At 42.8% G+C, this 21732-nt stretch overlaps 1 protein-coding gene across 7 annotated transcripts in view; it reads right to left on the reverse strand.

Moving 5' to 3' along the window:
- Positions 1-21732, reverse strand: part of MEGF11 (multiple EGF like domains 11) — a 267348-nt gene that overhangs the window by 168388 nt on the left and 77228 nt on the right. For all 7 annotated transcript variants that reach the window (XR_010347592.1, XM_064388956.1, XM_064388959.1 and 4 more), the window contains 3 exons: positions 20549-20672; positions 18461-18562; positions 16840-16940 (listed from right to left, as the gene is read on the reverse strand). Coding sequence is in view for 6 of the 7 variants with exons in the window: in XM_064388956.1 (XP_064245026.1) it covers positions 16840-16940; positions 18461-18562; positions 20549-20664 (319 nt within the window). In the remaining variant the exon portion in view is untranslated. The remainder of the gene's footprint in view (positions 1-16839; positions 16941-18460; positions 18563-20548; positions 20673-21732) is intronic.

Consider the following 21732-nt stretch of genomic DNA (forward strand, 5'->3'; position numbering starts at 1 on the left):
GAAAAATATACACACCTTCCTACAATCATTTGTAAATGGCTCGTTATCCAGAACAAGAAGTTCACATATAGAACAGTCACAAATTTATAGGTTTTTATTCAAACCACAGTGTGCTAAAAGATACAGGGTATGCTGGGATAGGGATACACAGCTTTGGCTGAGAGTACATTTCTCAATGGTGTGACATCCTGGTTTCATAAGAGATGTGGATGTCAAAACTGAGATTTTGCTGTTGCCTGTATGGACATTTGCAATAATAAATCACTCTAACTTGTAAAATGTACAGCATTTTTTACCCTTTTAACTCAGCCATGCTCTCACCTCAAGGCAAACATTGTGAGTAAGAAGGTTCATGGGGGACTGGTTCTTTACTCTTCCAAATAACAGAACTCCTGCACATTACTGCTCTAAATTTAGTTAATTTCCACACAAATTTATCACACCTCAACTATGTTAACATAAATATAAAATAATAGTAACTAATTAAGCAATGAAGTTTCCTTGATCTCTTGTCTAGCTGCAGTCCTATGGGAAGAGTGCAATGTGAGACTTAGCAGCAAGACTCAAGAGAGAACTTCTCATTCTAAAGCACTCAGTCACACAAAAAATAAAAAAATATTATAAAGAACTTGTTTTCAGGTGTTCTGAAGTCCCACATTGCTGAAGATGACGACGTTTAATGAGCAATTAAAGATTCAAGTAAGGTGAAGATGCTTCTTGGAACCGTGGGCTCTCTCATCCCTGGTTGATTAATTGCTAAACAAGTAGCTGTGAGCTCAGAGCTCACTAGTGACTAATTCCAAATGTGGGGGTCACAGAAAACCCCCTTTTTTAAACAGAGAAGCTTTGACAGAAGTAATTTTATTTAAAGTGGCAAACAATCAGACTCCTGCACTGACTGCTTCAAATCAGGCTTATAAAGGTCATATTAGGGTACAGCTCTAAAGTTTTACCATAGCAAATAAAATTTTGAATTTCTCCTATAAAAGGGAAGTCTTGCCTTGCTCAAGTCTTTAGAGTTTAAATTAATTTTTCATTCTATTAACATTCAACATAATAGGATACAATGGTCCCCAAGGCATTCTTCATAATACACTTTGTACAGTGGTTTGCAAATGAACCTACTAGTTAATGGAACTATAAAAATTACTTGCACATAAAGGTCAAGAAAAATAAAGATAAGTACATACTTTCTGACACTGTCCTGTTCAACACTCAGCTAAAGGCCCCTGGAGTAAAGAAAACTTGTCCTAATGCAAGGAATATCATTCCTCCCAGTATAATAGCCCAAGCACTTCAACCTTTGGAATTCCAGACTTTTTATGTCTGCATTTTCCCTCGACCACTTCACTTGAGCAATCCAGCACCTCATTGATCAGTGTGTTATTAGCATTCTTGGCATGAGTTTGACATCAGTTTGTAGTTTGATTCAGCCTGGTAATAAAATGACCTACATCAAAGCCCTGCCAAAATGCCATCTTTGTCGCAATGTGTTTAGCATGAGTTATTTGCCCACATTCAAGGTTACACAGCAACTGCTCCTTATCATGCAATAAAGGCAACAAAAGGGTTCTGTAACAATCCATTTGATGCTTATCACTTACTTTATAATTACAGACTGGACTTTTTTTAGCATATAAGGTCAATCCTCAGGGAAATAGACCTAAAGATTAAACTCTTTTCACACCTGAAATGGCTGCACTGAGGAATGGATATTAGAGAAATGGATTCCTCTAACACTAGTAGTTGTTCTTTAATTGTTGTCCAGAATTTGAATTCAGATATGATAAATGGTTTGTCTGTGTCTCCTCTCCACAAAGGTGTGAAGTGGCCAGAATATTGCAATGAGGAGAAGAGCTCAGTGGAGCAGACTGCAGAATATTTCCACTGCAGAGTTCCTTCAGCTAAGGAGCACCACAGGGAATTCATCCTAGAAAAAGCAGGGATGGAGAATTGCTCTCTCTTCCTTGATGCTGCATTCCTCTGTACGGACCCAAATTATGGTGTTGCAGGGTTTAACTTTCTTGTTACACCCTCTGTGCCACCCTGCTCATCACACTATCCACCCACTGACTGCTGGCACCCACTGAGCTCCACAATCAGCCTTTCCCAGAGGCTGAGAGGCATTTAGGGAAGAGTTTCACCCCAGGGGAACAAGTATGGAGTGATTAACTTGAAAAATTTTCATTGTCCAAAAATATAACCTGTACATTTATTTCACAAAAGACAGAGTCACAAACAAGCTAATTTGTGCTTGCACTGGAGTGTGGTAACATTTGTGGTGGTCCTTAGAACCTGTGGGAGTTCACAGCTACCAACCCAGCAACTTCCATCTGCCATTGTCCCACTTTGCTGTGCCAGACAAGCAAAATCCCTCCCAAACAAAGAGCAGGGTAATTACAAAGTGTGAAGGACCCAGAGCAGCACAGAACTCAGGCTCCACGAGCTGTGCTTGCTCCCAGCAGCGCGTGCTGCGGGAGAGCCGTGCCGGAGCATTCCGTACACGCTGGATTTCCTGGGCTCTGTGGGATTCCTGCCCAGGATCATAGGGCAGCCAGGAGGTGACAGAAAGCATAAATAACTGGAGATACATTATGATAATGGAAAACATTGCTAAATGGAAATACGGATGCTGCTATGAGACACAATGAGAAATTCAGGCACTCGCCTGGAACTGCACAGAATGAACGGGTTTGTTTGGACTGCACACGTGGCACAAGGTCATTGCCTCAAAATATCTTCTTTTCTCTGTCTTACCTCTGCCAGGTTTTCTTCACTGTACACTAATCTTGCCCAAACTCTGACCAATTTCATTTATTTTCTGTGAACCAATGATAAACCTGCATTTTTTTCTTTTATGTTGCTGGTATTTTAACTTCAGGTTATTTAACCAGTTCGCCCCATGCTTGGTAGTTGTTGAACTAAACAAAGCAGAAATTTAATGGAAAAAGTGATGTTTTCCTTCAATATTTAATACGTGTCCCTAAAATAATTTGGGCCATTTTAGCCCATTCCTCCATTCCCCCGTGCCACTTTTAGGGTAAAGAGTGATTTTGTTAGGTGAAATAGCTGTTATCCTATGTCTAGTGGTTTCAGATAATGCAGAGAGGTCAAAGTAGATGAAAAAAGATGAAAAAGATTCTTGCTCCTTATCCATTAGGAATCTGTTCACTCAGGGCCTCTCTGGTGCTTCCATCTTAATGTACTGGCCTGGCTCCAGCTTGTGCTGAGTCTACAGTATCAGCTTCATTAGACAAGGCTGTAGTCAGCTTCTGGCTGTGCTCGGGAAAGGGAGCTTGGATAGCACAAGAAAGATTACAACAGCTAATGCATCCAGGTAGGTTTTCCTCATTCTTAGATTATTGCTTATTTGTGGAATGGATGATTTCCTCCCTAAATCACTGACTTTCTATCAGGAATCAAGCTGATTTGATGGTTTCCTGGATAATTGCTTCAATGAAGTGGGATAATAGCTCTTTGCATTGCTTAATGTCTATTTCTGTGGTCATCACTCAGGATACATCCATTAATTTATCACCTTGGAAAGCACTTTCATGCAAGGTTTAACAACTTCCAAAGATGAAGAGATCTCAAAGCCTGCTCAGGCTTTGAGGAATTTATTGTTTCAGTGCATAGCAACCCTTCTTTTTCATCTTCCCATGAAAGTACCAGTGAAAAACACAAACCCAAAGAGATCAATGTGAGCAAAGGAAAGATGAGACTGATGCAGAGCAGATAACATCAGTGGGTCACAAGATCAGCTCCTTTTCCTGTAGATGCAATTCCAGCACTCCTTTTGCAGGTTTGGACTTAGACACTCTGCATCAATGCAATCAGAGCAGAATCAATGGTCTTTTTGTTGTCAGGGACATGGGGATCTCTGACCATTGCCTCAGTGGGGTATTGATCTGTTCCGGGTTGTGTTATCCTCAGTCTTGACACCCGGCCAAAGCTCAGGGATTAGGCCAGACATGACTTGTGGATGTTTGAAGTAAAGGAACTATGGAGATTCATTTTGAGGATTTTGTCTTTTCCCAAGAGCAGAATTTGACAAGTGTCGGTGTCATCACTGACAACAGATCAGTAAATCCCTGTATCCATTTGCTGGGACATGAAGATTTGTTAATAAGCATAAACTCCATGGTGGTTTTTTACCCTTTCTATCAGCAGGTAAATAACAGCCTGGGGTTCTGATCACTGTCAAGGTGAACACAGAACCTTCCACACTCTTGAGTGTCCCAGGCTTGTGACATGGACTAGCTTAGGGAATGGAATAATTCCATCCAGATCTCAATGTCCAGACTCCAAGGGCCCTCAGTGGGAATGCTCACATTTACTGTCACTTGAGGAGCTGGCACTGAGGAGAACCTCCTTCAGTCCACGCTGCAATCTGTTGCTTTAGGGAGGGAATAGGGAAGGAAACTGTGCCAGGGGAAGGGCAGGGCAGGGAAGAGACTGCCACTTGTTCTGTGTGCCCTGAGACTGGTGGGGCACAGTTTGGATCCCAGTCTGGCTGGTTCTGAGGAGCAGCTGTGCTGGAGCAGCACATCCCTGAGACAGGAATGGCATCGCATCACTGACCATAAAGTAGTGACAGTGACAGAGAAGTTTAAAGCCTGCAAAAGGAGAGGTCGGGGAAATCACACATTTAACAGAGTCCTTGTGGCATTTTGATGCCCCATTGGTTTCCTCTGCTCTGGTGGAGAGGGGGAATGGGAGATAGCACTCACCATTTAGTGCTGTCTGAGCAAGAGCTGCAGAGCAGCCTCCTCGTAGCAGCAAATGTCAGAGAGCACGACTGGGGTCAGGAAGCTGAACTCTGTTGTACCTTTGGCTGTGTTAATAAAAAGTGCAGGAGTTGAAGGCACAAAAAGGGATGGCAGAAAGGCACTGAGGGACTCTGAGCACTTGAGTGCATCTGCCCTGCAAAGTGGATAGTTTACAGGGCTGGGTAAGAGCAGGACTGATCTGGTCTGGAGATAAAGTCACAGCTCAGCCCCAGCCAATGGAATGGGCAAAAAGGCAGGAGGGTGTTCAGTATATGAAGGAGGCAAATCCTGCAAGAAAGACAATGCCTGATCCAAACAGCTCCTGACTAACTCACACCTCAGACAAAGGTTGGACACATCCACACAGGGACTCCTGCTCAGCCCCAGAGCTCCACAGGAATACAGGCACACCAGAACCTGGGCTTGACCAGAAATTCCTCCTTCTAGTGAAATCCTGACCCTCTAAAGTGAGTCACACTCCCAATTCCCTTACCACTTTGTTGGGGGTTAGGATTTTTCCTTTCTCTCATGGAATTTTGTCCCAACTGTTGCTGAGACAATAATGACCAGTATTTAAGACAGATGAAAGAAATGGCCAAAGTAGGAGAAGGGTGCAGCTGCTGATCTCTTACCTGGGAGGTTTTCTCTTCTGTCAGATCGATGGGGAGACAGGCTGCAGTCCTTGTGGGGAGAATTCACCACAGCTGTGAGGCTCCATCTCCTGCTGTCTCCTACACTGAGTGAAGCTCTGCTTGTGGGAGGGGCCACGGCACAGCAACCTTATTAACACCCTATCTCACTAAAAAAAGCACCCTCACCATCTCAGGTGCCCCAGGGGAAACTCCTTTCCACCTCCAGAGGAGCCTCTCCCGGCCGTGTTCAGGAGCTCGGCTGCCGCTGCCCAACCCCGCCATTTCTCTGCCACTGCTCCGGGTTTTTCAGGTTTTACACTACCTGCCGGACACTCCACAGCTCCTGCTACAGCTGCAGAGTTTCTGATACATTTCCTGTGCTACTCTGGGCTCTGCCCGTCCCCGCCCTCCCAGCTCTGCTCCGAGGTTGCTGCCGCAGCCCATTTCACCATCCACCCCGCCCGCCATCCGCGCGTGAGGGAGAAACGCGGCCGAGCCCCATGCCGCAGCGCCCCCTGCAGGCTCGGAGGAACGCCTGCCCAGCCAGGAGCCAGCAGCGCCCCCTGTGGCCGCGCCCGGAACTGCAGTGCCCGGATGGGGATTGTGGAATTCTGCCCACAATGTTTGTTTGCCTTGTCACACACACAGTAAAGAACTGTTCTTCCTTTGCCCATCTCTTTGCCTGAGAGCCCTGCAATTCTAAAGTTATAATAATTCTGAGGGAAAGGGGTCATGTTCTCTGTTCCCAGAGAGGTTCCTGCCTTGATTGGCAGACACCAGTCATTCAAACCAAGACAGTTTTAAGGCTCAGTCTCTCTCATTGCCTTCACAGAAAGTGAATTGGAGCCCAGAGAGAACTCATCAGGGATCAGCTAAATATTGATGATTGTTGATCCTTTGAGGCCTGCAACCAATTTTATGCATTTTCTGTCATAGTTTCAAGTAGAAATAATCATTGTATTCTGCCATGTTGAGAGGAATGAGTTACACTCAGATCAATTCTGCTGATCAATGTTCTAATACAATATTATTCTGTGGGACAATTTCAGCATTTAACATTTTCTGGTAAATGATTTCCCATTGCCTCACTCAGGGTTCAAAACAATCATTAGCACTAGTTCAAACTGTTAATGAGGTTAAGGGAGATCCTGAATCAGCAGAGCAGAATCTGTGACCCTGGAAAGCTTTTTCCCTCCTGTGCCCTCTGTCTTCTCCTTCCATTTTGGTAAATTGACCAACTCTTCCCAGCAATTTGTAGGAAATACATTTTCACTTGTTAATTTTCTACTGGAACTTGATTCATCCAACCAACAAACTTAATTTGTCTGCAAATTGTGCTCTGTGTGGCACCTTCAGAAAGAGCAGCACTATCTTTTTCTAAGCAATGCAGAAATACTAACATTTACTCTTGGCATGGTCCTTCATTCTCTCTGTACACAGCCTAGGAGACCTCACTCCAGCAAAACCAAATGCAGTCAAATAGGCTTTGACTGCAGGAAGCTCCAGGTCTTTTGAGGACAGAAGTACCAAAACCAGTGAAAGCTTTCCCCAGTCATTCCATTCTTAACTTCAGGGGATTTCTTTGTTGTTGCCTGAGGAAATTAAATTCTTGACAGGTTGGGAATAGAGGAGAAGCTTGTACCTAAGATCCCTGGTCCTTCCAGCTTTCGTGCCAATCTCTGGAGCAGCAGCCAAACCTACCAGAAGAAGAGGAAAGCATAACCTGGCCCATCAAACCACCTGTGTGGGCACCAAACCAGACCCAGTACAGAGGCAGGAATGTACATTCTCCCCTCCTGGGTAACTGCCTGCAGTCTGAGCTCTCCTGGGAGTTGTGCTGGAATGGAAAATGAGCTGCCAGGTGTGAAGCACAGAGCTGCAAATTCACTAGAAGTGGTAAACCACAAACATTTCCATCACAGAAAGACTGGAGGAACTCTCAGTGCCCTGCAGGTGAGGAAGGTGAGAAGTAAATGACAGATGGGCAGGTGAGAGGTGTGGCAGAACTGGGTGAAACCCAGCTGCTGGGGATATTCCCAGCCTCACCATAGAAACCAGTACAGTGCCACTGCTTTCTTCATGCCACAGCCACCCCTGCTTTCCTCCTGTAGCAACCCAAGAGACCAGGAATTTACAGGTTCCAACACTGGCTGAGGAGCTGTTTGATTTAAACAGTGAGACAGGAAACACATGGGAAAATGTCAAAGAAAATGAGCCATTATCAGAAAAAACCCTCACACATTTATAATTAGAAACATTTATATCTGGAAGTCACCTCAAAATCACAGCACTTGCATATTTTGGTATAGGTTACCCACTCAGGGCATTGAGTGAATTTCTTTGTGTACAAATTCCATCAGCCTGTGATATATTTATTTTTAAATCTGGTAGCCTTGCTACATGTCCGTAGTTCTCTGATTACTGACTTGCCCTGAATTGTGGGTCTCATGCCAAGAAAATTCTATTTTCTGACAGCAAATGACACAGCTCCACTGCTGATTGATTTCCATAGGTACAGAGTGTGTGCTGTGCGTTAGAGTGAGGATTGAGGCATCAAAAATGTTGTTCCTAAAAGATCAAAAGTAGATCGATGAAGACATCTGGACTGCATGACACTTCTGGCTGTCTTTGCTAGGCAATGCAACACTTAATAAAACCAAATTACACAGATGTTCCTAGAAAACTTTCAGTCCTGTAGCAAATTGAATAAACTATCGATGTTTCAAACAAAATCTTTCTTCATTCTTATTCCAAAATTTATCAAGTGAATCCAACAACAATCTTTTCTTTGTTTCTCACCAAACCAGGATGAATATGGACAAATATCTGAAGGCAAACCTGTCCTTGAGGCCAGGCAGAGGCCCCAGAGGGCCAACACATTTCAGATTTCATTTCAAGCCAAGGCCCAGGATGCAAGTGAAGGTGACCCTGCTGGAATCAAGGACAGCCTGTGCTCTGTTTGAAGATCACGCTCGTGTATGAGCTACACTAATGTTCCTGGGGATGGAATATTTAAATGCAGACTCCTTTCACTTTTCTCACATTTCAAAAGGAATCACAGCAGTGTGTTTCACAGCAGCTTTTTGAAAAGAACTGCAAAAAAGACAACACAGGAAGCTTTTTTTGTAATGATGGGGGCTGATCCTCATCTCAAGCCACCTGTTTAAACTTCCTGTCACCAACTCCAGATTGCAGAAGTTCAGCTGATTTAGGATCAAACCAAATTTCTGGATGTTGAATGTCCAGAGAAATTTTCTATTAATTACACACAGTAAAATGCACTTTCCAGTTCCTGGGATTCACACTGTGGCCTGGAGATGGAAGATGGGAGCTGGCAACAAAAGTTTTCCCTACATTATCAGAAACTACTGAAGAGGGTACTGTTTATAATAAGGTAAATATGGCACAGAATTGGCAGAAAATCCATGGAATAATACATCTTTATACTACTATGAGATGTGGAATATGTGCCACAAAGCCCAAAGTTAATTTGGAATAAAGGAAATGACAACTTCTTTAAATTCCCACCCAGCAAACTCATTCCCAGGAATTCCCTGGCATTTGAGAAACCAACATCAATAAACACAAGTAGGCTAATAGAATCATAGACTCACAGAAGCTCAGAGCTGAAAAGGACCACAAGGATCATTGAATTCCAGCTCCTGGCCCTGCTCAGGATCACACCATGTGCCTGGAATGGTATTTCTCATGTCAGGCTCACGTGGTATTCCCTGTGTGAATGCCATTGGTATTGTTCAGAGGCATTGCTAAAAGGATGGAATAATTACAGACAGGCATTCCAAAAGTTCCCATAAAAGAAATGCACATTATGCACAGGAAGATGCTGAAAGCACTGTATACTCTGGGCCAAATTCCATCTGCCAAACGCTTCCACCTCTCTCATTCCTATGCTGGAGGAGATGGGGAGTAGCTGAGCTGTAAGTAAGTGCACCCAGGTAGCCAAATGCCTCCTCCTGCTTGGCCAGGTTGCTGTATTTAGGGCATCCATGGCTGTTGCTATAAAAGGCTGTGAGAGCAGAGGGAGGCAGGAGCAAGGCCCACAACGCCTCAGCCAGCCCAGACACCTGCCAGCACCAGCTTGTCCTTCCCAACGCTCTGAACAGAGACAAAACCACTTGAAAAGAGTGGCTCACTCCAGCTTCCAAAGTGCTCCCCTGCCACCACTGAAAGCAAGAGGTGGAAAGACAAAGAAAAACCATAAGGAGATTTCCTGAGGATCATATTGATGAGTGTTTTATTATCTGCAGCATGGCTGGCTCTACGGGGCTGGCTGGGATGGGGTTAACTCCTCTCAGCTTGGATCATGCTGTGGTTTAGGTTGGTGCCCAAGCCAATGCTGACCATGCTGACATTTCAGCTCCTGCTGAACTGTGCTGGCACAGCACCGAGGCTTTCTCTGCTCCTCAGGATCATTCACATTTGTTTTACCTCAATCCACAAGTTTTCTGTCTTTGGTTCTTCTTTCCTCTTCTCCCATCCCATGGGACAAACGGAATGGGACTGGCTGCAGGGATCAGTGATGGGGGAGGCACTGGGTTAACCCTCACCCCTGCTGTGTTATCATGTGTTATCATATGTCATCATACATTATCACACATTACCGTGTACTATCATGTTATTCACATGTTATCATATGCTACCATGTGTTATCATTCTATTGTAGCACTTCAGCCATCCTTGCAGTGCCAGTGATTCAGTTTTATTTACATTTTCAGTCTATAAGATGCCTAGAAAGGAGGAAGGGGCTGCTGGCACTGACAGCTGGCAGGAGGTTGCAGTTGCTCTTTTTTGTGGGCAGGAAGGAATCTGCCTGGTAATGGTCCCCACATCTGTGTGGTGACTTCCCAGACATCCAGAGTTCGTGTGGGAACTGCTCAGGGAAGGTCACAGCCAGAGGAATACAGAAGGGAAGCAGAAAGAGATGCTATCTCAGATATATCTTTCTAAAGGACATCTTGATTTAGGTAACTTCTTTTCCTCTCTCTACCTTTCCTTCATTTTCTCCTGGGCTTTAAAACTTCTCCAGAGTACAAGAGAAATCTGTTAATTGGAGAAGGATGTAAAGGAGTGATCAAGAAAACAACCCGTGGGCTGGAACAAGCTGACCTTTAAGGTCCTTTCCAACCCAAACCATTCTATGATTCCAATTTCAATTTCAAACCTGTTCCATTTCACACATTTGTCTTCTTTCTGACCCTATTGATTTCCATGAGTTAACCTGGCTCAGCACATGCCTGGACTACTCATGAACTGCAAGCTGCTTTGGAGGGGAAAATCTTCCGGAATTTCGTGTCTTCATAATTCCAAAAACAGCAAATGCTCTGTGTGTCCACACCCTCATTCATCCCAGGGATGCACAGGGCCCTGTATCCCCAGCAGCACGGGAGGGTTGGGTCACAAAGGCATCAAGGAACAGCCCTGGTGCTCCAGGCCATGCAGGATCAGTGCAGGCTGCCATGAAGCACTGCGAGGTGATCCCAGCAGGAGCAGGATTTGAAAGGGCATCCAGACACATCCTGGTGGATCTGTGCTGATTTAAAGCAGCTGGGGACCAGCCTGACTTTGCTAAAAGAGGGCAAATTAATGGACTAAACTTTGCATGGCTCTTTCTTTGAACTCAACAATGAATCACTTCTATGGTTCTTGTGCTTTTTTCTGATCCTGCTGAAGCTCCCAGCCATCCAGGCCATTAGCATGGGCACCATGAGGAGCTCTGGATCCAGTGCCTCCTTCTGTGTCTGCAATCCCAGTGTGCTTTTATACTGATCCAACAGAGACTGCCTAAAGCAGCCAGAAAAGCTTTTTTCTGCTACACTAGCAACAGTCTAAATCTTTTTCCAACCATAATGCCTGCATAATTTTTTCTCTGATATTTATTAATCCCCTTGAGACATTATACAGCTTCAGCATCCCCCCTTTTTTAACTTTATGCTATTTTCATTCCTTTATATGAGCACTTTTTGCTCCTCCTTCTCCTGCACTGCTTCCAGAAGTCCTTCCCTTATTCCATTACTGCTCCCCACCAGCATCTTTGCAAATCCTTCAGCATCAGAAGCTGAGAGCAAACACAAAATGATGGTTGCTCATCATTTCCACCCTCCCATGCAGGGTGTCCCTCCAGTGTATTTAGGCTAAACAGCCACCCAGTGGCCTCATCTGTGTCACCAGCTGAACTGACCTGCTTCTAGGGCTGGTGTCCCTCTGCCCTCACATCCTGAGTCCCAGGAGGTTCTGAATGAGCAAGCAAAGGCCCATTTCCTTTCAGCTCTCCTTCAGATAGGAACAAAGGATTCAAATAATTTTCCCCATGTTCTTCACTGGCAAAAGATGTATGGAGTCATCTCCAATGCATATAAAGGGAGAAATTTCAAAGTGTCTCCTACTGTCATTTCAATTCTATAATTAATAACTATATGCAGAAAGGCCTTCCACACCATTTTCTCGCTGTCACACATCCCAAATCAGACAGAGAAAAAGAATGTCCCCTGATAGGAAGTATCTATGTCCTGCTATAGCATTTTCCCCTAATTTAGGTTGCATTATTGATGTACAGGACTCTGTACTTGAATAATGTAACAGTAAGACTCTCACAGAAAGCACTAGCACTGGCTTTAATGTGTGTCTATAAAGATAAGAAAAATGTATTTTAAAAGTCCAGCAGCTTTCAAACAATATATTTTCAAGTTACAGGAATGCTCACCACAAGGAATTTAAAATTGAGGTGAGAAGGGGGAGCAACATTTCTTCTAAAATGCTAATGAGCTACTGCCTTATAAAGTGAAAAAAAATCAACAAATCTGACATATGAACAAACATTATGAATATTCAGGAAGTTTAAGCCACTGATTCAAGGTTTTCTTGGAGTGGACAACTTTTGCACTGATCACACAAGCCATTCTTTTTCTTCTCATCATGAGCACACTCCACTGTGGTGTCGGTGTGCTGCTGGAACATATGCGTGGAATTGCAGGGATTGTAATTCATCCAGATGGCAGGAAGCTCTGGAATTGTTACTCCTATGCTACAGATGTTTAACAATCCAACCATATGGCTCCAATAAGGCAGCCTTGTCAAAGAGTACAAAAACTGCACTAGACACAGAGCCCTGCAAATGGGAACGCAGTCCTGAGGTGGGAATGTTCATATGGCTGCACTATAAATGCACACATCACACTGGGAAGCTGCATGGCTACTGCAATTACAGGATTTATGAAACATTATTTAAACTCCTGAAAACAATCAGGCCTCATATTTGCATAATTTCCCCAAGTCAGCTATTAAAAGAACATTCCTCATTTGTTTTTGAAATTCATTAAAGGCATCAAACAAAGGTGAGTTGAAAAGCTGGGTAAATAAATACATGTTAATACAATAATGTCCCCAGCCTCTGGCCTGAGGGAAATAGCACTGTAGGTAAAAACTGAGATTCAACCAGTGAGACCAACAATTCCTCTAGAAAAAGATTTGTCAAAGTCAGGGAGCCCTGCTGATGCTTGTGACAATTGTAATGTGGAAAGCTGAATGTTGAGAAACAATCTGAGATCAATAATATCTTGGCCAAGAAAGGAAAGCACCATGAAATGGTCCATCTATAACTCTACTGAATTTTGGCAGGTTTGAAAGACAGATAAATGGCAGCAAATCAGATTGTTAAATCACTAATCCTGTCATTATTACATCCTGTCACATTGCATAGATTTAGACATTAGAAAAAGAGTGTAAGGTAGGAGAGTGAGAAAACACTTAAAAGCTCAACTCAATCTGTGAAGAAAAGGTGAATTCCCAAATTTTGTTTCATGGTTGGTGCTTTTCTGCCCAAAAGTCAGCTGGCAGTAGCTGCTGCTCAGAGTCCCATCTGCCTTCCCTCTGATGTCAGGTCTCTGACCCTTTGTTCCCCACAAGAAGTGTCTCTCTGTACAAATCTGTTGTGCAAGAATAAGATTAAAATGGACAGACTGAACAAAGCATTGGTCTCTCAGACAAAAATGCATCCATTTAGCACACAGGGCATCTTTCCACCTGACATATTCTTAAAGGGAACTATTCAATTACCATCTCCTCACAGGCTAAAGAGCACAAAAGAGCCATGTAATATTCTTTTTCTCTTTTTTTTTTGAGCAGCAAAGTATTCAGAGCTGCTTTATCTACCACAGATACTAATCTAGGCAATATAATTTTAAAACATCCTTACAAAAACCTTGAAGGGCAGTTGAACCCTGTGGTTGTTTAAAAAAAGATTTTCTGCAGTTTATGCATTTGCTCTGCCAAAAGCTTACCTTAGCATACAAAGTACAGTAAATCATAGCTGCTCTGATTTACTGCCCAGACTGTGCTGTTTGTTTTCAGGGACAGCTCAGGGAAAAGCTCTGTCAAGTGTAAGAGCATTCAGAGAAGGGGAATCGTTTTGCAAAGCTCCCACAATGGTAACAACATTTCTAAGATATCAGTGAAGGGGAAAAAATGCAGATGTGCATTTGCAGCATTTTTCAGGGGGGATTCTTTGAATACCACTGCAACCCCAAAATATTTCAGGCCCTTTGGAGGCACAAAGACAATTAAATACCCCAAAACTGTTTAGCCTAAGCATTAATGGGCTGGCCAGTTGTATAATTTACCAGGCAAACAGTTATATTATTGGACCTTGTGCCTGAATTCCACATTTTGTGGGGCAGCAGCACATACAAATGCCAAAAAGGCAAAGAAGACACCGGAGAAGTGGCAGAGCAAGAAGCTCTGGATCAATGTGGTTATTTAGAACTGAGGGTAGATTTTATTAGACTTAATCTATTTAGTAAGCCCCAACAGAAGGACAAAGATAAAACCATATATCTGACATCCTTTTGAAAGTTAGTAAATGAAAAGGGAGAAGATCAAAACAGTAGCTGAAAGCCTTCACTTCTGTTTTAAAATCCAAGAAACAGTCATTAATAGAGATTTAAACTCAGCCCTCTCTAGTCTAAACATGTCACTGTTAATTACAAAGCCATTTAACTTTTGCAAGAAATAAAGACTGCTATTAATGAAAGAAGAACCAATTAGCCTTTAATCTACACAGTGTTTTTTAATCAAACTTTCTTTTGATCATCAGCCTCACTGCAGGATGTATCCCTCCTCCCCATGTTGTAGTGGCTTCCATGGTTGCTAATGGAAAATGGATTTTAAAGGGCTGGCTGAGCAGGGAGAGCCCTCTCTGCAGGGCTGGAGCTTCCTCCCTTCCTGCCAGGGACAGCTCAGGAAAAGCTCAGAATTTGGAGTCCTGAACACTCTTGGAGCAGCTGCCTTTAGAGGAGAGCACTGAAAGTGTCTAGAGGAACGTGGGACAGGAGCACTGGACAACCTTGTTAGGAAACAGCAAAAAAATCTCAGTGAAAAGAGAAGTAAGAAATGGGATGGAAAAAGGCAAAAGCAGAGAAGTGCCTCCAGGAATGAAAATGGAATTCACTGCTGACTGCAAAGGATGATGAATGAGAGAATTTGCTTGCTGGCACAGGAACATATTGTGGAAAAACAAAACAAAACAAATGGGATCAGGGCTTGATGTGTTACAAACAAAGGGGTGACACGAAAAGGATCCCATTAGCAAAATACTGGGCTTCAAACTGTTGCTTGAGGGCTCAGAGAATTTCAAGGAGGTTTTCTGTTTGGTTTTGCAGGTTTTTTTCTGTGTGGCTACTTGTAGTAGCAAAATAATAAGTCCAAGCATCTGGAATCCATCATGATGGAGAACTTCTTCCCTGACATCATTTCCCCCTTGGCTGCTGTTGCTGCTCTGATCTCCGGGAAGGACAGAGAGCAGATGTCCCTGAGCACACACCAGGCTGATAATGGAATACAAGAACCTGACTCCTGCACATGTAAACAGCAGAGAGAGTGTAACTATTATCTGCTCTCTGTCAAACACGGGGCTCTTGGTCTGACCAGATACCTGCTGCCTGCTCTGCATTAGCAAAATTTCAGTGTATGCTGTTCTTTCTCCACCACAGAAAGATAAAATTTTCCTGGCAGCAGCAAAACACTAAGTATTAATGTTAACAAAAAAACCACTTCAAAACAAATGTTAATATCCTCAAAGAATCAGAAAGTCTGGGGAGATTTATTGTTGCAACAGTATGGCAATTTAAAAAAAAAATGAAAATAAAAAATCAATAGATTGCAGGGAGAAAAGTGATAATAAATATGCTCTGTGACCAACAGGATTCTGAGTCATGAAATTCAAGTCTGTAATAAAGGTATGTGGAACAACTGCTGACATGGTATTGACACCTGAGATATTTGAAGGTAGGTACATACTTACCATGGGAAGGATTCCAGCAAAGACAATAGGTTGCAATAAATGTTTTTCAGGGCTTGACTAACAGCATTTGGCACTTCAAAAGATCAACTTATTACACTTTCTTTAAAATAATTCTAATGCCTTGTCTCAAAGGGCTGGTGATTTTTCACAGCCCAGACCCCTTGAATGCAACTGTTTGGTGTAAAGGTCACTGAAAATAAGATCAGGGTCCATTCATGGTTTTCAGCTGCTCATGTATTACAATATGAGTCCAACACAGGAACACAGATAAAAACATCAACAGAGCTACAAAGAAATAGCTGTAAAGCACAATGTGAGATATTTGAAGTCAGCTGGATAATTGTATCATTTTCACATTTATTCCACGGCAGTATAAATGTGTTAATAAAATTTGTATTCTGATGCTGATCAAAACCTCTTTGTGTTTTTCTGGTGTCATAATCTCACTACACAAGACATAGCAAGAGGTCCCATCTCCACTCTCCTTTTGAGCACAGGCAGAACACTCAGAAGGCTGCAATGCTGAAAACATGTGACACTAATGTACAGGGTATTTTTAATTAACATACTGAAAGACCCATTTTGATTTTTGTCCCCCCTCATATTGACCTAAAACACTCCAGAGCTCTGTATTTATTTATACAGTACAGCTGGGAGAAAGTTCTTCTGATATTTGAGAAGCTTTAAAAAGTTAAATTGTTGACAGGAACGATTGTGGAAAAAAAAAAGAGATTTTAAGTCATTTAACTCTTGAAGTAAGATCTTTCAAAGGTAAGAGGCAGAAACTTTACACTGCTGCTTAAATTGTGTGGTAGTTTATTCCTGAGTGCTCTCAGTTCCCCTAATTCATTAACATTGGTGAATACTTGCATTAATTACTCCCCAAAGTAAGCCCTATTCAAGAAGGCACTAAGGGACTTCATTAACTCCCTCCCTAATGACTTCAGCCAAATTTCCCCTCCTTACTTAGAGACGCACATATCCAAACCACCCCGAAATACTCCGTACTCGCGATTCTGCTTCCAACCAGCGCCCTGAACACCAACCCTAACAGAACACAGCTCTAATTTATCTCCAGCTGCCCCAGCACCCCCTGAGCAGGGCCGGGGCCGTGTGTACGTACGTATGCAGTAGTCCCCACTCTCGTAGTAGCCGGGGCAGCACTGCGAGCGCCGGCGGTACATGGTGCGCAGCCCCCTGCGATAGGCGGTCTTGTAGCTGATCCTGCAGCACGAGACACAAAACCACGGGACACTATTGAAAATCAATGCCTCCTGCTGCAATGATATTTGTGTTAAATTATGGTAAGGCTAGCATTCGATAATTATTTTTAAATGCATGAAAGCTTTTTGATAATAAACGCCACAATAAGGGAGGAATCGATACTTGTTTTGAGGCTTGAAATATGACTCGTGTTATGAGCACAGTGCTCCTGACAGTCACTGGAGCTCTTCCTGGGGCAGCTGCTGTCTTAAAACATTTTCCCAGTCCTGCTGCAAGGGCAAGGAGTTTCTTCAAGAATAAATGATTTATTTTTGCACATCAGCAAGGTCAGATCTCATCAGTGGAAGGAACAGAGTCTTCTGCAGAGACCACTGTGTCAGCTGCTACACAAAACCTTTCCACAGTGGTAACTGCTCTCAATACACAGCTTGAGAAGTTAACCCCAAGTGATTTGTTCCTGCTTTCAAACAGTTCCAAGGCACTCCTACCTTGCAAAGTGTCATTATAGTCCCAGTTCAGTATTTAAAGCCTGTTTTCCCAACCACAATACTACAGTCCACAGAAATTAAAAGGTGTTTAGCATTCTGAAGCATTCCTACATTTATTCATAGCATTAGCAGGGATACCATCATAGAAAGGTAATATTTAACTGCATATTTAACAGCAAACACTTCAAAACAGCTTTGCTAGTTCATGGAAATTACCTCAATTGAACAGAATCTATTGTCCCTCATGTTGGATAAACTGATCGAATTTACTCTGCTGCATTCCAATCTATACAATATTCCAGAAAGCTCTGCAGCTCTGTTCACTTCCAAACACTGTAACACAGGAGCTAAAAAGCCAAGTGCCACAGTCCCACTGGGATGGTGCTGAACAGCCAACTTGCAACTGAATTCATGAGAGTTGAGATAGAAAAAGGCTTCAAAAACCCCCTGGAAAGATTGTGAATATTAGTGGATATTTATTAGGACACTTTGGAAGCATAATGAATATAACAGAAATATCCTGCAGCCTGGGAAAAATTAACTCTTTGGTACAAGGTTTCATTCAGTCCTAGAAACAGACCCATCCTCATTTTACTTGATTTTCAGTGCAGATTTGGGTGCACTAATTCTAATTTCTAATTATCACTAACCCTCAAATGCCTGATTATTCACAATTTAGGAGGTGCATGGACTTCCTTTTACAAACCTGGACATGCACCCATCACTTGGAAAAGAAAGCTGGTCATGTCTGGTCAGAGAATAAGACGCTTCCAACAGACACTTCCAATCCCATGGCAGGGCCAGTGGAATGATACATTCTCCTGGATGGCCCCATGAGGGACTGACTATCACTTATCTCACTCAAACTTCAGGCAAAAATCTCTGTATTTCTACTGAATGCCCTGGAATTCCAAACACACTTCTTTGTGTACACATCTATATCAGAGCACCACAAACATTGGGATAAACAAGAGGTGTGTGAGGAGGTGAGAAGGCAGCAGGAAGCTCAGGTTTCTGAGGATGAGCTCTTACCTGTGCCTGGTGCACTTGAACCAGTTGAGGATGTCTGTGCATCGTGTGTAGTAGATCTGGTCAAAGGGGTGAGCGTAGGATTCCTGCACGGTCACGGCGTAGCTGAGGGGGGACAAGGAAAGAGGTGAGAGGCTGTGAAAAGCTGCAGTTCTCCATCAGTTCCCTGTACCTGCTGCTCATGGAAGTCCAGTATGAAACCTATTTACATCAGGAATCTTAGAAAATTGGTATCAGCAAAGAGCAGAGAAGGGCTTCCCTCTGCTAGATCTTTTCTGGTTGGGTTTCATGACTGATATAGGCATAGAGATATCACTCTAACATAAACCATTTTCTTTTAGGGAAAAAAACATATTACTAAAATTCATGGAAATTTAGGAGGTGAAAAGTGAATGGATATGGGCAAAACCTGAACAATTTTTGTAAGAAATCACAGAGCTCCAACAATAGCAAGAACTGAGCAATCCTCCCAAAACACCACTTAGCCATGTAACAGCTTTTATGTTCATTATTGTTTGGGCCTCTCACGTGACACAAGAACCCAAATCTCCTGCTGGGGTCAGTTGTGGCAGAGCACTGCCCCACACAGGTGTGTGCACTGCACAAGGGACTCCTCTCTCAGGTGTGATCTGGACACAGGCCCCACTTTATCAGACCTACAACATCTTTGGAGAACAATACCCAAATCACCCAGGGCAGGTCAAGACCCAGGAATGAGATCCTCTAGGTCACTCATTATATGGATTGTCTTAGTTCTGCAGCTGACTTCCCTCTCATCAGCAGGACTGCAGATGTGATTAAGCCCTGGGAGATTGCACCCACAAGGCAATACCAAGATATTTGCTTGGAGGGGCTGACTGGCTTGAAATCGAAGATTGGGCTGTTCCTGCCCTCCTTGTCATGTCCCTTCTAGACAAGCCAAGGTTCCCCTGCTTTGCCCTCTGTCACTGTTTGCTGGGTTTGACAATAATGTTTTTAATTCTGCTGATGCCAAAATATAAAATATTTACATTGCTCATTATTAATGTAAGACAGTAACACTTGCAAATCTCAGTTATTATTTTATGATCCCGTTTATTATCCAGCAATAGCCCTAACAATCTTTTCCCTTTGATTTATTAACATCTAACTAACAAAGTCATCTTGGTCAGTACAACCAATCAATTTTGGTATTTAATTTTTGTTTCTCCTTGATTGGGTCTCTAGGTTGCTGACTTTCTTCAGACAAAATCAATATTTTATTCCTGTGCTCTGAATGCACTTCAAGCACGCAGACTGCAAAATCCTTTTCCTGCACAGTTTTTGCTTTGCAGTTGCATTATCTACAATGAGTTAATTCTCTAATTAAGGCCTCAAAACATAGTCATTAAAGATGATTCTATTTTTACCTTTGTAAGGGGTGTATTTTGCTGAAGTGCACAGCAATTCAGATTTGTGTGGAATTGAACCAGAGAGCAGGACTGGAAATTTAGCAAGTTAAACTGAGAAGTACAGGACCTTTAGCCTCTGCAAACAGCCCCTGTGTGAGTGTGAACCCATCAAAGGCTGTGGGTTTCTCTGTGCTCACAGGAACTGGCCTGCTCAGATCCACTTTTAGGACCAGGACACTGGAACAAGAGAGAGAACAAGAAATTCCAGGTCCTTTCATGTTCAGTGCTTTCGTTCACTCTTTGATGCCAGCATGAATTTGGCAGGAAGAGCCCCAAAGTTCAGGCCAGACAAAAACAGTCAGGATGCAGGAAGAGCTTCAAACTTTCTTGCTGGACAACAAGCAGAAAAAAGCAGGATAGAACAAGGCCAGCATTTCTGTGGGTCTCTCCATGATGGATGCAAACACCTCAGGGCACTCCTGTCCCTCAGACTCTGGAGGGTCTTGCCAATGGCACAGGGGGATGTGGTCAGCAGCTGCAGCCTCAGAACCAATTCCTTGGGATGATCCAAACCCTCCAAGGCACCCCAAAGCACTGTTTCTGTAAAGCAAATCTCTTTTCTGAGATGTGGTGGTATTTAGCAGATTATGGCTCTCAGTTTGCCTTCTAAATGTAAAAATATGAAATGGATGATTAAAAAAAATGGCAGGTTACACATTACCTTTCCCAGTGACTACAAACATTTGGATCATCTGGATTTAGGGACAGAGTACTTTTGAGCAGGAAAGTCAGAATCAGCCCTCTTAGAATCCACTGGAACAGCACATGTACCACCATTGTTTTACCTGCAGAAAGAGAAGAAAGTAGAGCCATTAGAGGCAATTTTGAAGAAAATATCCTTCTTGGCCTTTTCCTCCTTACTTTTGTGCAAATCCAAATACTGTGGAGCTATTCAGAAACTGAAATACTTGAAAAAGCAATCAACTAAACAGTAAAATGCTTTAAAAGTTCAAATCAATTCTAAAAGGAATTTATACATTTAAACCTAATAAAAGCAATGAATTTGATGATTAAGCCACCCAAGATATTGATAGCCCCAATGATTCTTCCAAAGAACATTTCTGATACTGATTATTTTTATGACAGGCTGTCTGTACTGACAAATAAATCACTGAGGTATTAAAGCAATCTATTCTTCCATCAACCTATAGGCAAGTGGGAGAATACCCAAATGCCCCCTTTGATTTATTTAAATGGGGTTTACAGGTGTCAATATGGGCTGGATGTGAGACTCGTGCTTATTGCATGATGGAAGGAAAATCAATGCCCTCCTCAAGCACTGGATGGGGAACCACTGAGAATTACAGAGGTCAGTGAATTGGGGCATGTTACACAGAGCACTGAACATGAAATAAAAATATTTGCATTGGAGCTGGAAAGAGGTTGTACAAAATTCACCGGGTGTGGTGTCTTCATCACCTTCCTGTTCATCTATTAAATGTACTGACTTACACCTGCTTGGGGCTTTGAAACCAAAGTTCTGGTGTTAGCCTAGAAGTCTCCAATGACACCAGTCAAAAATTTGAAGTAGATAGAAAATAAAATTGCTTTTTTGGTAACAGCATTAGAGGTGTTAATCTGTAAAACATTAAGTCAGGAAAAAGTATTTTTAAATATCCATTTCAGGCATTTACACGGACACATAATTCACCATTCAAATCAGAAGTCCTAGAAATTATTCCTGGCAACAAGATTGCCCTAAAAATAGATTGAATCTTCATATGATCATCAAAAAAAACACATGGCTCATTGCCTCAGGGTCCAGAACAGCAAAGGGATGTTAAGAGGTTTGCTCTGCAGGGCCCTGATATACAGCCCAGCATAAAGAAGCCATCACAAAGCGAA

The sequence above is a fragment of the Passer domesticus genome, chromosome 14 (assembly GCF_036417665.1).
Source record: "Passer domesticus isolate bPasDom1 chromosome 14, bPasDom1.hap1, whole genome shotgun sequence".
Lineage (NCBI taxonomy): Eukaryota > Metazoa > Chordata > Aves > Passeriformes > Passeridae > Passer > Passer domesticus.